The sequence below is a fragment of the Cervus elaphus genome, chromosome 9 (assembly GCF_910594005.1).
Source record: "Cervus elaphus chromosome 9, mCerEla1.1, whole genome shotgun sequence".
Classification (NCBI taxonomy): Eukaryota; Metazoa; Chordata; class Mammalia; order Artiodactyla; family Cervidae; genus Cervus; species Cervus elaphus.
This window is the reverse complement of record NC_057823.1, coordinates 89,965,609-89,979,720: the sequence shown is the minus strand read 5'-3', so window position 1 is coordinate 89,979,720 and position 14,112 is coordinate 89,965,609. Positions and strand designations below refer to the sequence as shown.

At 40.9% G+C, this 14,112-nt stretch overlaps 1 protein-coding gene across 1 annotated transcript in view; it reads right to left on the bottom strand.

The window, feature by feature from the left end:
• The window catches only part of ADGRV1 (adhesion G protein-coupled receptor V1), a 540,993-nt gene extending 531,927 nt beyond the window's left edge, over window positions 1-9,066 (bottom strand). The window contains exon 1 of the mRNA XM_043913586.1: window positions 8,949-9,066. Coding sequence (XP_043769521.1) covers window positions 8,949-8,970 — 22 coding nt within the window. The 5' untranslated portion in view covers window positions 8,971-9,066. The remainder of the gene's footprint in view (window positions 1-8,948) is intronic.
• Between the last annotated feature and the right edge of the window lie 5,046 nt (window positions 9,067-14,112).

The window sequence follows — 14,112 nt, the reverse complement described above, 5'->3', positions numbered from 1 at the left end:
AGAATCAAACTCTAAAAAGACATATTTGAGACAATCAAGGAAATTTGAAAATGAACTCATTAGTGAACAAGACTATAGGATTATTGTTAATTTTGTTAGGTAAGATGACAGAATTGTGATTATGTAAGAAAATAACCATATTTTTACAGCTTCCTGATGTGATATGTTGAGATACATGAAACATATACAGAAAATCTTGAAAATTGCCAATTCTGAACAAAGGTCCATCTGCCCAAGGCTATGGTTTTTCCAGTGGTCATGTATGGATGTGAGAGTTGGACTGTGAAGAAAGCTGAGCACTGAGAAATTGATGCTTTGGAACTGTGGTGTTGGAGAAGACTCTTGAGAGTCCCTTAGACTGCAAGGAGATCCAACCAGTCCATCCTAAAGATCAGTCCTGGGTGTTCATTGAAGGACTGATGCTGAAGCTGAAACTCCAGTACTTTGGCCACCTCATGTGAAGAGTTGACTCACTGGAAAAGCCCCTGATGCTGGGAGGGATTGGGGGCAGGAGGAGAAGGGGACGACAGAGGATGAGATGGCTGGATGGCATCACCGACTTGATGGGCATGAGTTTGAGTAAACTCCGGGAGTTGGTGATGGATAGGGAGGCCTGGCGTGCTGCGATTCATGGGGTCACAAACAGCTGGACACAACTGAGTGAGTGAACTGAACTGAACTGAGCAAGAGGTGTAAAGGGATTCATTTTACTATTCTATTTATGTACATGTTTGAAAGCTTTCATAGCAATACCTACTTACTGACAAACTCACATAACAATCAAAGCTCTAATTAATTTAACACTAACTCTTCTTTTACCCCAACTAGGGCCTGCCACAAGCTGTCCTCTTAGGCAAGATCCTTTGAAAATGACTTCAGCTAACATCCCTATTGTGAGTGCCATAGCTGGCTCTTGGGGCTCACTTCCCTTCGCTGCTGTGGAAGGTGATGCACACAGCATCACCAGACACATCCCTCCATCGTGCTGAGTTCTCTTGTTAACATTTTTGCTACTGTCCTCAACCACAAATCAGACTCTCCAAGCAGAGCTGAAGCCCTCCCCACCACATTCAAGAGGAGGCACAAACTCAGATGGTAAAGAATCTGCCTGCAATGTAGGAGACCCGGATTTAATCCCTAAATTGGGAAGATCCCCTGGAGAAGGGAATGGCAACCCACTCCAGTATTCTTGCCCGGAGAATCCCATGGACAGAGAAGCCTGGCAGGCTACAGTCCATGGGGTGCAAAGAGTCAGACACAACTGAGCAACTAACACACATACACACAGATACACACAAGATGGGGTAGTCACAGCACTTCCACAAATTTCCAATATAAATTCTCCCCAGAAAATCCTCTCTCAGACTTAACTCTTTTACTTTATATGAAGAAATTTTTTAATTATCCAATTAGTTTCTGTTATCTTCTTTGAAATTCTGAGTCTTGATAATTTGATAGACATTTGATAGACAACTTTTTTGGTGCCTCAGCTGAAAATTCCAATTTATGAAAAATGCAGGGTACAAAAGAAACTACTACAACACTGTAAATCAACTACACGCTAATAAAATTAATTAAAAACTAATTTTAAAATAAATAATTAAAAATTTTAAATGCATGAAAATATTGCCATCAGGAGGTCAAAGTGGCTCTAACAATGAAGTAGTTATTAAGATTACATGAATTAATTTATGTGAACATATGCTTCGAATCATAAAGTCAAAGTGAAAGTCGCTCAGTCGTGTCCGACTCTTTGCGACCCCACAGACTATACAGTCCATGGGATTCTCCAGGCCAGAATACTGGAGTGGGTAGCCTTTCCCTTCTCCAGGGGCTCTTCCCAACCCAGGGATCGAACTCAGGTCTCCCGTATTGCAGGTGGATTCTTTACCAGCTGAGCCACAAGGGATGCCCAAATCATAAGGCCCTAAGCAAATATATTAGGTTTTTTCAAAAGAGCTTAAGATATTTTGCCTCGTCCAAAATTAGACAAATTTGTTCAAATGTCAATTTATTTCATAAAGCACAATAGACCCTTTTAGGAAATTACTTAAGGTTTCAGATAAATACACAAGTGTACACATGCCCCCCCCACACACACACATATACACACATACACAACAGAATTAGTGATATCTGACAAACTATACATTAGTGAACTGGACATGTCTTTTACTTAAAGCCCAACTTTCAATCAAATAATCTATTAACTGCCCTCCTTAACAAAATAACATTTTAAAGCTCTGTAATTTACCTTAGAAGAAAAAATAAATTTATTTCATTTTGTCAATTCAACCATATCATTTAGAGATGAGTGCCTACCGAAAGGACAGACGTCATCAGAAAATTGAATTCAGTGTGCATCATGTAACATACAATCACATCTTTTATTTTAGCATATCCTAGAAAGGTCAAGCATTATGCCAGCCATTACCATACTTCCCATCTTAAGAAAACCTACAGCCACTAGTGGGGGAGAAGTCATTGGTTGCAAACTGTTCTTTTATTTTATCACAGTTTGGTTGTATTAAATGAATTATAATTGGCAAAGATCTGGGCTTCCCAGGTGACACTAGTGGTCAAGAACCCACCTGCCAATGCAGGAGACATAAGAGATGTGGATTCAGTCCCTAAGTCGGGAAGATCCCCTGCAGGAGGGTAGGGCAACCCACTCTAGTATTCTTGCCTGGAGAATCCCCATGGACAGATGAGCCTAGTGGACTATGGTTCATAGGAGGAGGATAGGGCAGCCCACTCTAGTATTGTTGCCTGGAGAATCCCCATGGACAGACGAGCCCAGTGGGCTACAGTTCATAGGGTTGCAGAGCCAGAAACGACTGAAACAACTTGGCACACACACAATTGGCAGAGATCTATGCAAGTAGAGTTCTAAGTGATAAAACTTCAGGTCACACCTGAATCATCTGCCTTATACAACGACACTGAGCTTAATACAATGTATAGAAGGGATAAAGTTCTTCTAAATGCATCCTGGCTATTTTATTCACCTCTCTATTGACCCAGCAATTCCACTCCTAACCGAGAGAACTGAAAGCATTTATTCACACAAAAACTTGTACACAAACTTGTCCATAATACAATAGTTAAAAATTAGAAACAATCTAAATGTCCATCAATTAATGAATGGATAAACAAAAAGTAGTATATTCACAGAATGGAATTATTATTCAGCCATAAAAAAGAACAAAGGACTTTACGTGTACAAACACGCTACCATGTGACAAACCTTGTAAATATCAGGTAAGGGACAGAAGGCAGACACAAAAGGCCATATGCTGGATGACTCCATGTATGTAACATGTCTAAAAGAGGCACGTCTGTAGGGACAGAAAGTAAACTGGTTGCCAAAGACTTGAGAGCGGGGAGACAACACGAAGTGATGGTGAATGGGAACAGGATTTCTTTTTGAGGTGATGAAAATGTTCTGGAATGACAGTGTTGACAGTGGCACAAATTTGTGAACACATTAAGTGACACCGAATTGTCTACTTTGAAAGGTGGATTTTTGTTGTTGTTGTTGTTAGTGAATTATATCTCAATTAAAAAAAAATTCATACCACCATACATTCAGTCATCTTTTTCTCTTCTGTCAGCAAGTTGATCTAATGTGTATCTGGGACGAGACAGCCAGATCATTCTTACCTGTGCACCTTTGGTCCAAGACATTCCCCAGGCCCTTCTCTCTGCCTCTCAGCTCTCCCCCTCCTTTACCACTCTTCAAAGTGCAGACCAAGTCCCCCTGTTTCCAGGACACTTTCCATCCTGAGTTGACTAGTCTGCCAGAGGACAGGTAAGCCTTTGATTCATTCCTACTCATCAACACTGGCGAATGCAGTTGAACAATATACAAACCACTCTATTTATAGCTACAGATAGGGCTTTGTCTTTATATCACCAACTGGAAATATAAAGATCATGCAGTTCTTTCATATATGTTCTCAATTATAATGATCACTTACAAGGCTGGTATCTAATACAAGCCTTCTTTCAGTTAAACATTCTTCGAAAAATGAGGAATGTATTATTTTACTTCCAAATAATTATATAACTATAACTTTGCAAAAACAGGATTGTATTAAAAGATGAGCTAAATTGAATTATTGCCCCATGACATGGTTTAAAGGATAATATTATTCCAATTATCCTAACAAAAGGATTATCATAATACACAGTGGCTCTTTCAGAGGGATATCACTATATGCATGAAATATACTAACAGCACCCTAATAATCAGAATTCATGACTAAAGAAGCCTACAAAATCTTATTTCCAACTAGCATACAAATACAAACCCTTGAATTATTTCCACAATATGCCTCAGAGCACTTGTTTATTTGTTGTAACACTTAAGAAAAAAATTATTTTCTCTTTAAACATACTCCCCACAGAATTCTTTCTTGCAGAAAGGAGCAGAGTCAATATAATTAATTAAGAATTGCTTCTTTTTTTGTGAATTTTGAGTCATCTTCCTCAGTTAATTCTAATATATTAATATATACCCTCTGTTTATTGCACATACTACATGCAGAAATAAACTATTAAGAGTACCACACAATGCCTTTTTGAAGTTGCATTTGATTTGAAGCTATTCAGCATCTTTCAACCTGTGCCCCATTTCAATAATGACTATTTAATAATTACAATCATCCCCTTATTAGCTTGGCATTTCATTTTCCATGCCCTATGGCACCCTACAGTTGAAGGCAAGGAAAACTCTCTGTTGATTAGTTATTTAAGACCAGCAACAATAACTATGCTGGAGAGAAGGCTACTTGGAGAGGATTACATAAGAGCTGGACTCAACAGCTTCAGACAGAGAGCAGCAAATTATAAACCCAAGTACTTCGTTGCATGTAAGCAAATTGGCTAGCTGAAATGCTAATTGCCTTTCAGCAAAACTAAAGACAGACAGGGAACCTTGTACTTCAGAGAATGAAATGCATTTTTACTCCACTTCTGCACTATTGTCTTGCTGAGAATCGTTTGAAATCTATTCATTAAGGTAGCTCTTTCCCTAACCTTTAAATTGTGGGAATGTTATTTAGCCCCTACCACCACCACTAATGTGCTCATGTGCCAAGACTGGAACAGATGGTTGGACTTAAGCCATGTTAAGCCCCTAATAAAGTAAAGCATGAAAGAATTCCACTCCCAAATACATCGTACAAATCAAGAAAACATGCCCCGGGAAAAGGAATTTTAAATGACATATACATCTATGAAATGCAAATAATCAAATAATCTTTAAAACTAACATTTACAATATAAAGATATTCAAATGCAGAGAGAGAGAGCTGGTATTGTCTCTCTCAAATAGAAGCCCCAGCCTTCCTCTATAACTAATAATTTTGTATAAGTTCAAAACTCACGGATGGACCACTATCCCAACAGTCAGTTTGACTCCTTTAGATGAAAGGAGGTCCATTCTGAGTTTTCAGAATCCTGAATAAATGAATGAGAAGTTGCCCTTTCAGCATCCTGCCCCCACTCCGAGGGACAGGCAGACTTACGCCTGACTGCACCAGAAAGGGCCCCGTGACCACCTGCCCGACAGCTGTGGGAGGGACTTGGCGTGGGACATTTTAAAGTGTATAGTGTGTCCCAGTGCAATCAGAAAACACAGCCTTTGTATTCCCACAGCCTCCTGTGTCCCAGTTCCACCCTCCTCTTCCTCTGCCACACCTCTTATCAGGACCACAGAGCTCTGTTGCTCTGGCTTCCTGTGTGGCCTGACATCGCAGCATATCAGAGAATCCTCCATACATTCAAAGATGCCTTCTGTGCCCCCAGTCCTGCCTGCTGAAGGGAAAAAAACAGACATACATTATGTGGCAAAATCAACTTTCTGTACTACTTCATTCTGCATGAGGAGACAGTCCAGTTTATTAGCGGCATGCTTATCTTCATTTCTCAGCAAACATCTTTGTTTATAGAACAGTTGAGTGAGAGAATATAAGACTAAATAGAGCTTTAAACCATCAACGGTTTAAATAAATAATTCACCTCTCACCCTGATTAGGCAGGAGTCAGTAGAAGGAAGACATCTCTCTGGCTGGCTGGTCACCAAAACCTTTGGATAGTGGAGTTCCTGGGGATTTTTCTTTTTTTTTTCTTTTCTGTACCATTTGAATTTACTACATGAATTTGTATTAACTTTACAACTGGGAAAAAAGTCAGAGAGATGTGCACACTCAACTGTGTGTAATACTTAGCTGTGTGATTTTTTCCCCCCCACGAAATCAGGGAAATGCCCATCCATCTCCACGGCAACATACTATATACATTTGATAGTAAAATTAAATAACCATCGTCTAAGCAGCTTAATACACTTTCTGAGCATGTATCAATTGTCTAGTTGCTCTGTACACGAAGCCAAAGCAGTGATGGCATAGTGCTTCCACTGTGCAAACTCTGGATCCAGTGCATCAAAACTAGATTCAAACTCTGGACCCTTGTCACAGGTAAACAGGTGACAAAGCCATTTGTTCAATATATCACTTTGCTAAATCCTACAGATACTAGAGAAATACAAAATATACTCACTGTCCTCAAAGATTTTGTGTCCTAATTGGGGCAACCTTGAAATTTTCAATAACAGGAGGTCAGCAATATCAAAAAAGAACATTAGGCAGCATTTGGTTGAAAGGCAATAAATTAAACATTTAATGACCAAGTTAATCTGTTAATATGCTTCTCACTTATTTGTTTCTGGGAATATACAGATCTAAAGTCATAAGTGGGAAAACAGAATATGTGACTTTAAGTGAGTCTCGTAACTTAGAAAGTTCCAGTTTCCCCAAAAATAAAAGGGATTAGTCTAGTTTGGCTGCAAGCCTCCTCCCAGTGATTGAGGATTTCAAATGCTATGTTCACAGCTTATGAATTTTTGAGCAATAAATGATCACACACCTAATGTGAGTTAAAATGTGTTTTCTTTGTGGACCTTTCCAGAGCATAGATCTTTCTGCTTCAGTTTCTTCATGTGCAAATCAAGTAATATTTGCCAATTAAATACAAAGCTGGTATATAGTGGACTTTTGAAAAATGTGGCTATCACTCATCATGGGAATATGTACAAAAGGGTTTAGTCACAGCTGATTCCTCTTTGAACACTTCTTCTTTGCATGTACCAAGGCCAACAATACCTCCAACTAGAAAGATATCTGAAATACTTTTGTGTAACCCTAGCCTCCCTCATATCATTTCTATCCATGATTATCACAAAAGTATTTGTGTTCCAAATATACCTTATGTTATCATTTTCTGACAATGAATATAATTAGCACTCAATATTTGATAAGTATATACATAACACAAACTATAACTGTTATTAAAATATAATAAAGGAGTAGCTAATTCATCATTTCTACATCTGATGATATTAAGACTCCATGTTGTTTTGTAATTTACTTTCACCTCCATTACGGACTTACATTCTGGTCTACAATTATTTACATTATCTAGTCTACAATCACTGGCATTATCTGTAAACTGGGTAATACTATTTAATTTACATCTTGTTGTGAGTGTTAAATAAACTATATAAAGGGCTTCTCAGAATTCATTAGATAGCAAGCATTCAATACTGGGCAACTGCTAGCGTCACTCATCATGGAAACAGGAACATGGACCAGTTTGGGTCATACTTATTTCCAGTGTATACATTTTGGTTACTCCTTTTTTTAAAGTTGTAATCTTGAGATATTTCATTTCTAGCTGAATTAAGTCTTTTCAAGCACCTAGTCCAATCCCTTTACTTTATAAATGAAGAAACTAAGGCACAGAAGGGTGAACCAATGTCCAAAGTCACTGTATTAATGGCAGAGCCAGGATGTTGTATCTAAACACATATATTTAAAATGCTTTACTGCAACACAATTCAAGGCGCATTTGGCATTTCCCTACAGACTAGGAAATAACCCCCAAACAAACAGATTGCTGGAGTTCATTTGTATCATCACTAGACACAGAACATCTTTTTTTCCTTTTATATGTTTTACAGTTCTATCTGGCTCTTTTGATAAATGACACATTGAGGAGGAAAAAGAACTTTAGTAATATAAAGTAATAATTTCAGCAAGCATTTGCATATAATGTTGAGTGTCTTAAAGTACATTTTTTGAGCTTTATTCTAATTGACAGTAATTATGCATCGTTAAGATCTGATATCAGTAATCTCTAAAACAGTGAACAGCTAACATATAAACACATTACACCCATTTTTACAGACTGAGGATTCTGTGAAACGTGAAAAGATGGCTTAAAAGAAAAGTTATACAGAATAAGTAAACGCGGCACCTTAAAATCAGCTTTTCCCCTTAATGAAAACTGCCATAATTTCTTCAGTTTTGGTTTCAAGAAAAAATCAATTTTCAAATAGTTTAAAACATTAAAAATGGGTAAGTTTTTAATACACATTATTCTACAGTTCCAGGCTAATTCCTACTTTCCTGAAATCAATTCCCTGAAAGTTCTTCGACTGTAGCGGTTGTTTTGGAACCTAAAGACTCTTTCAATTTATCTCAACCTTCCCGTTATTAATTATTATCTAATGCGCGCTTTAGATAGATCTAGAGATCAGTTGTTTTTTAAGCAGGCTGTCTAAAACTCAAGCCGGAATTCAAGTTTCAAACAGGCAGAAAGAGAAGAAAACTTTTATCTCCCTCCGCTCGCTCGCTTCCCACCTTCCGTGAGATGAGGCGGCTTCGGCGGAGGCGGCTGGGGATCGCCACGCCAGCTGCCCCGCCGGGACGGCAGGCGGTGTGGCCGCGGGCGGCACGCCTGGATGAGCCGCAGCGCGTGGCTCGCTCGCCGCCCACACCACCCGCAACAGGTGCGGGCGAGCCACCCCGCACGGCCGGGATGCTGCGGCGCTCCCGCGGGCCACCCCGAGGCTCGCAGGACCACCCCGCAGAGCCACCGCCTACCTGGCCCCGGGGACACCGACATCCGCGCGCGCCCTGAGGTCCCCGCCGAGCCTCCCTTCGCCCGATCCTCGCTCCGCCTGCCGCTCGCGTCCGCACACTTCGCCCGGGTGCTGCTAAGTCTTTCTCCCGCGGTCGCATCAGGAAGGTGGCTCCATCCTCCCCCGCTCACCCTCCCCTCGGCCTCCTCCAGCTGCTCCAATCGGACACGCGGCTCCCCGGGCTGCGCTCACCTGACCAGCGGAGCAGGGGTGGCCGCCCAAGGCGGCGCGCCCTTGTCTGCGCAGCGGGCCGCCAGGTCCGGCCCTCCGGCGGCCGGAACACCCTGCCTTGGCGGTCCCTAATGGACTCTTCCAGCAGCCAGGCGCCGGAGCTGACCTGCCGACGCGCAGCAACGCGCACGTCCTGCAGCTGCAGCGCATCTAGGACCTCGGGAGCGAACCGTGCTTTATGGTAGTCCGCTTTGACTCACCTTGCTAGTTTGTCCCCTTGGGCACAAGAATCACGCGCACCTATGCAGCAGGGCACTGTGCCTGCGTACAACCTTGTGGGCAACTGCTGGTTTTCTTTCCGCAGAGACAACTCTTGTACTGAGTCTTATTTCGTTCCTAAAAGGGCATTCCATTTAACGTTGAAGCGCTCCATAGAACTTGCGTGTGAATTGGAGAAATGTTAGAAATGAGGACTCTACTCCCACATAACACTTCTAAGTACAAACTGAGGTCAACATCTAAATTATCTGCCTCCTCGTTTATAAAATAGGATTATTAATTCTTAAGAAGGCTGTTGGAAGGATTAGATGAATGAGATCGTGTGAGGTGCAACTCTTTACACCTGGCACTTGGTAAAAACCCTCAACAAATGTTGGCGATTATTTGTTCAGCTTGCAAGGTCAAACTATCTCATCAGCAACGTGCAACTCACCATCTGCATCAGAAATGTTTAAAGCACGTGAAGGATTATTAGAATTATAGAAATTTGAAACCAGGAGGGAGATTGAAATTAGCAATTACCTGTCTAATACCACCTCACTGCAGATTTTATGGTCGAAAAAATTAAAATACTAGGTGATTGAGTGGCTTAGTTAAAGGCATAATTAGGATTAAATCCTAACGTTCCTATTTCCAAACACTCAGTATGTAGGTACCCTTCCTAGCAAATGAGATGACTGCAATTGTGTGGTAGTTTGAACATTCTTTGGCATTGCCTTTCTTTGGGATTGGAATGAAAACTGCCCTTTTCCAGTCCTGTAGCCACTGCTGAGTTTTCCAAATTTGCTGGCATATTGAGTGCAGCATCTTAACAGCATCATCTTTTAGGATTTGCAATAGCTCAACTGGAATTCCATCACCTCCACTAGCTTTGTTCATAGTGATGCTTCCTAAGGGCCGCTTGACTTTGCATTCCAGAATGTCTGGCTGTAGGTGAGAGATCAAACCATCCTTACTATCTGGGTCATGAAGATCTTTTTTGTACAGTTCTTCTGTGTATTCTTGCCACCTCTTCTTAATATCTTCTGCTTCTGATAGGTCCATACCCTTTCTGTCCTTTATTGTGCTCATCTTTGCATGAAATGTTCCCTTGGTATCTCTAATTATCTTGAAGAGATCCCTAGTCTTTCCCATTCTATTGTTTTCCTCTGTTTCTTTGCATTGATCTCTGAGAAAGGCTTTCTTTTATTTATTTATTTATTTATTTGCACCAGGTCTTTACTTGCGGCATACAAACTCTTTAGTTGTGGCATGTGGGATCTAGTTCCCTGACCAGGGATTGAACCCGGGTCCCCTGCACTGGGAGCATGGAGTCTTAGCCATTGGACCACCAGGGAAGTCCCGAGAAAGGCTTTCTTATCTCTCCTTGCTACTCTTTGGAACTCTGCATTCAAATGGGTATATCTTTCCTTTTCTCCTTTGCCTTTCGCTTCTCTTCTTTTCACAGCTATTTGTATGGCCTCCTCAGAAAACCATTTTGCCTTTTTGCATTTCTTTTTCTGGAGAATGGTCTTGATCACTGCCTCCTGTACAATGTTACAAACCTCTGTCCATAGTTCTTCAGGCACTGGGTCTATCAGATCTAATCCCTTGATCCTATTTGCCACTCCCACTGTATAATCATAAGGGATTTGATTTAGGTCATACCTGAATGGTCTAGTGGTTTTCCCTACCTTCTTCAATTTAAGTCTGATTTTGGCAATAAGGAGTTCATGATCTGAGCCACAGTCAGCTCCCGGTCTTGTTTTTGCTGACTGTATAGAGTTTCTCCATCTTTGGCTGCAAAGAATATAATCAATTTTATTTCAGTATTGACCATCTGGTGATGTCCATGTGTAGAGTCTTCTCTTGTGTTGTTGGAAGAGGGTGTTTACTATAACCAGTGGGTTCTCTTGGTAATATTCTGTTACCTTTGCCCTGCTTCATTTTGTATTCCAGGGCCAAATTTACATGTTATTCCAGGTATTAGGAGCTAGCAAAGTAATGCTCAAAATTCTCCAAGCCAGGCTTCAACAGTACATGAACTGTGAACTTCCAGATTTTCAAGCTGGATTCAGAAAAGGCAGAGAAACCAGAGATTAAATTGCCAACATTTGTTGGATCATCAAAAAAGCAAGAGAATTCCAGAAAAGCATCTACTTCTGCCTCATTGACTACGCTAAAGCCTTTGTGTGGATCACACAAATTGTGGAAAATTCTTCTAGAGATGGGAATACCAGACCACCTGCCTGCCTTCTGAGAAATCTGTATGCAGGTCAAGAAGCAGGTTAGAACCAGACATGGAACAATAGACTGGTTCCAAATTGGGAAAGGAGTACATCAAGGCTGTATATTGTCACCCTGCTTATTAACTTATGCAAACTACCTCATGTGAAATGCTAGACTGGATGAAGCGCAAGCTGGAATCAAGATTGCCGGGAGAAATATCAATAACCTCAGAAATGCAGAGGACACCACCCTTATGGCAGAAAGTGAAGAAGAACTAAAGAGCCTCTTGATGAAAGTGAAAGAGGAGAGTGAAAAAGTTGGACTAAATCTCAACATTCAAAAACTAAGATCATGGCATCCAGTCCCATCACTTCATGGCAAATAGATTGGGAAACAATGGAAACAGTGAGACTTTTTGGAGGGGGCACCAAAATCACTGCAGATGGTGACTGCAGCCATGAAATTAAAAGACGCTTGCTCCTTGAAAGAAAAGCTATGACCAATCTAAACAGCATATTAAAAAGCAGAGACATTACTTTGCCCACAAAGGTCTGTCAAGTCAAAGCTATGGTTTTTCCAGTAGTCATGTATGGATGTGAGAGTTGAACTATAAAGAAAGCTGAGCACCAAAGAATTGATGCTTTTGAACTGTGGTGTTGGAGAAGACTCTTGAGAGTCCCTTGGACTGCAAGGAGATACAACCAGTTCATCCTAAAGGAAATCAGTTCTGAATATTCATTGGAAGGACTGATGCTGAAGCTGAAACTCCAATACTTTGGCCACCTGATGCAAAGAACTGACTCCTTGGAAAAGACCCTGATGCTGGGAAAGATTGAAGGCAGAAGGAGAAGGGGACAACAGGGTATGAGATAGTTGGATGGCATCACCGACTCGATGGACAGGAGCAAGCTCTGGGAGTTGGTGATGGACAGGGAAGCCAAAGGGTTGGACATGACTGAGTGACTGAACTGAACTGAACTGAGGTACCCTTCCTAAGGAAGGGCATAGTAATAGGAATAACTAGAGTATTTCTTTGAGCTCTAAACTGCTATTCTGGAGTACTAATTTAGCATTATTATGAACTGTTGTGAAGTATATCATCTCAAAGCTGCAACAGCCAACAAATGGCATCAAAGCCAAAAGTTATTCAGGCAAAAGTGTTCTGCTAGAGAGACCATGTGGGAATGCAAATGAGGCACTTCAGAACTTAAGAACAGGTGGTAAGAAGAGCGACCTAAATGATCAAGGGGATTGAACAGTTTTCCTGTGAGGCTCAACTACAAAGGTGGAGCTGGGTCTAGAAGCTGTAAATTCATGAGGTGTTATTATCAGAGTAAACATAGACTTGCTTACTATATACTGCAATAGAAAAACAAACGAAGACAAATTAGAGTCAAATTAATGAATCAGTTGTATTGATAATGTGAAACAGAAAACAATATTAGAAAAATATTTTCTTACATTAACTATTGTAAACATGTGTCTACTCTATTAATACACCCCGTGGATTTACAGCTCCTAAATTATTTCAGACCTCTTGTAGCTTCTTGATTATTTAAAATATCTTACTGAAATATATTCTCAACCCACAGTTTCATTGTATTGTTAGGATGGTTAAAGGTTTTGTGTGCATGCTGAGTCTCTTCAGTCCGACTCTGCAACCCTATGGACTATAGCCAGCCACTCTGTCCATGGGGATTCTCAAGGCAAGAATACTGGAGGGGGTTGCAGTGCCCTCCTCCAGGGGATCTTCCCCACCCAGGGATCGAACCCATGTCTCTTATATTTCCTGCATTGGCAGGTAGGTTCTTTACCACTAGCACCGCTTGGGAAGCCTGCTTAAAGGCTTTATTTGCTGTATATTACTTTACCAAGACCACAACAAAGTCAGTGTTTATCAATGAACTATTCTGTGTTAATCGTTGTTTCACCAGGTTCCATTCTGCACAACCTGACTTAGCATACATTCTCATTCTGTGGGTGACATTGCCCTAGGCCTTGTGATGGGTCAAAATGGAAACATACACCCACTCTTCTCAAAGCTTCCCCAGAGAACTAAGCAATTCATTAACAATTATTACTAAGTGTTTAGGAAGCAGAAAACACAGGAAGGCACTGCAGGAAACACAGTGATCTCTAAATCACAACCCTAAGTTTGTGAGATTGTAGGTTATATCACTGAGGTTGCATTCTCGCTAGGGTGAGAGTTTAATGAACCACAAAGCAGAATATGCCAAGCAGAAAAATGAGCATCCCAGAGAGTACTGGAAATGCTTCAACAGCAAGAGAATATATGGAAAGCTGAAAGCTTCTCCCAAGAGTTGAAAAATAAACCACAACAAACCGAACAGCTGATATTCTTAGTGGAGTCCCATGCGTGTGCAGGCAGGCTAAGTTGCTACAGTTGTGTCCAACTCTGTGTGACCCTATGGACTGTAACCCGCCAGGCTCCTCTGTGCATGGGACTC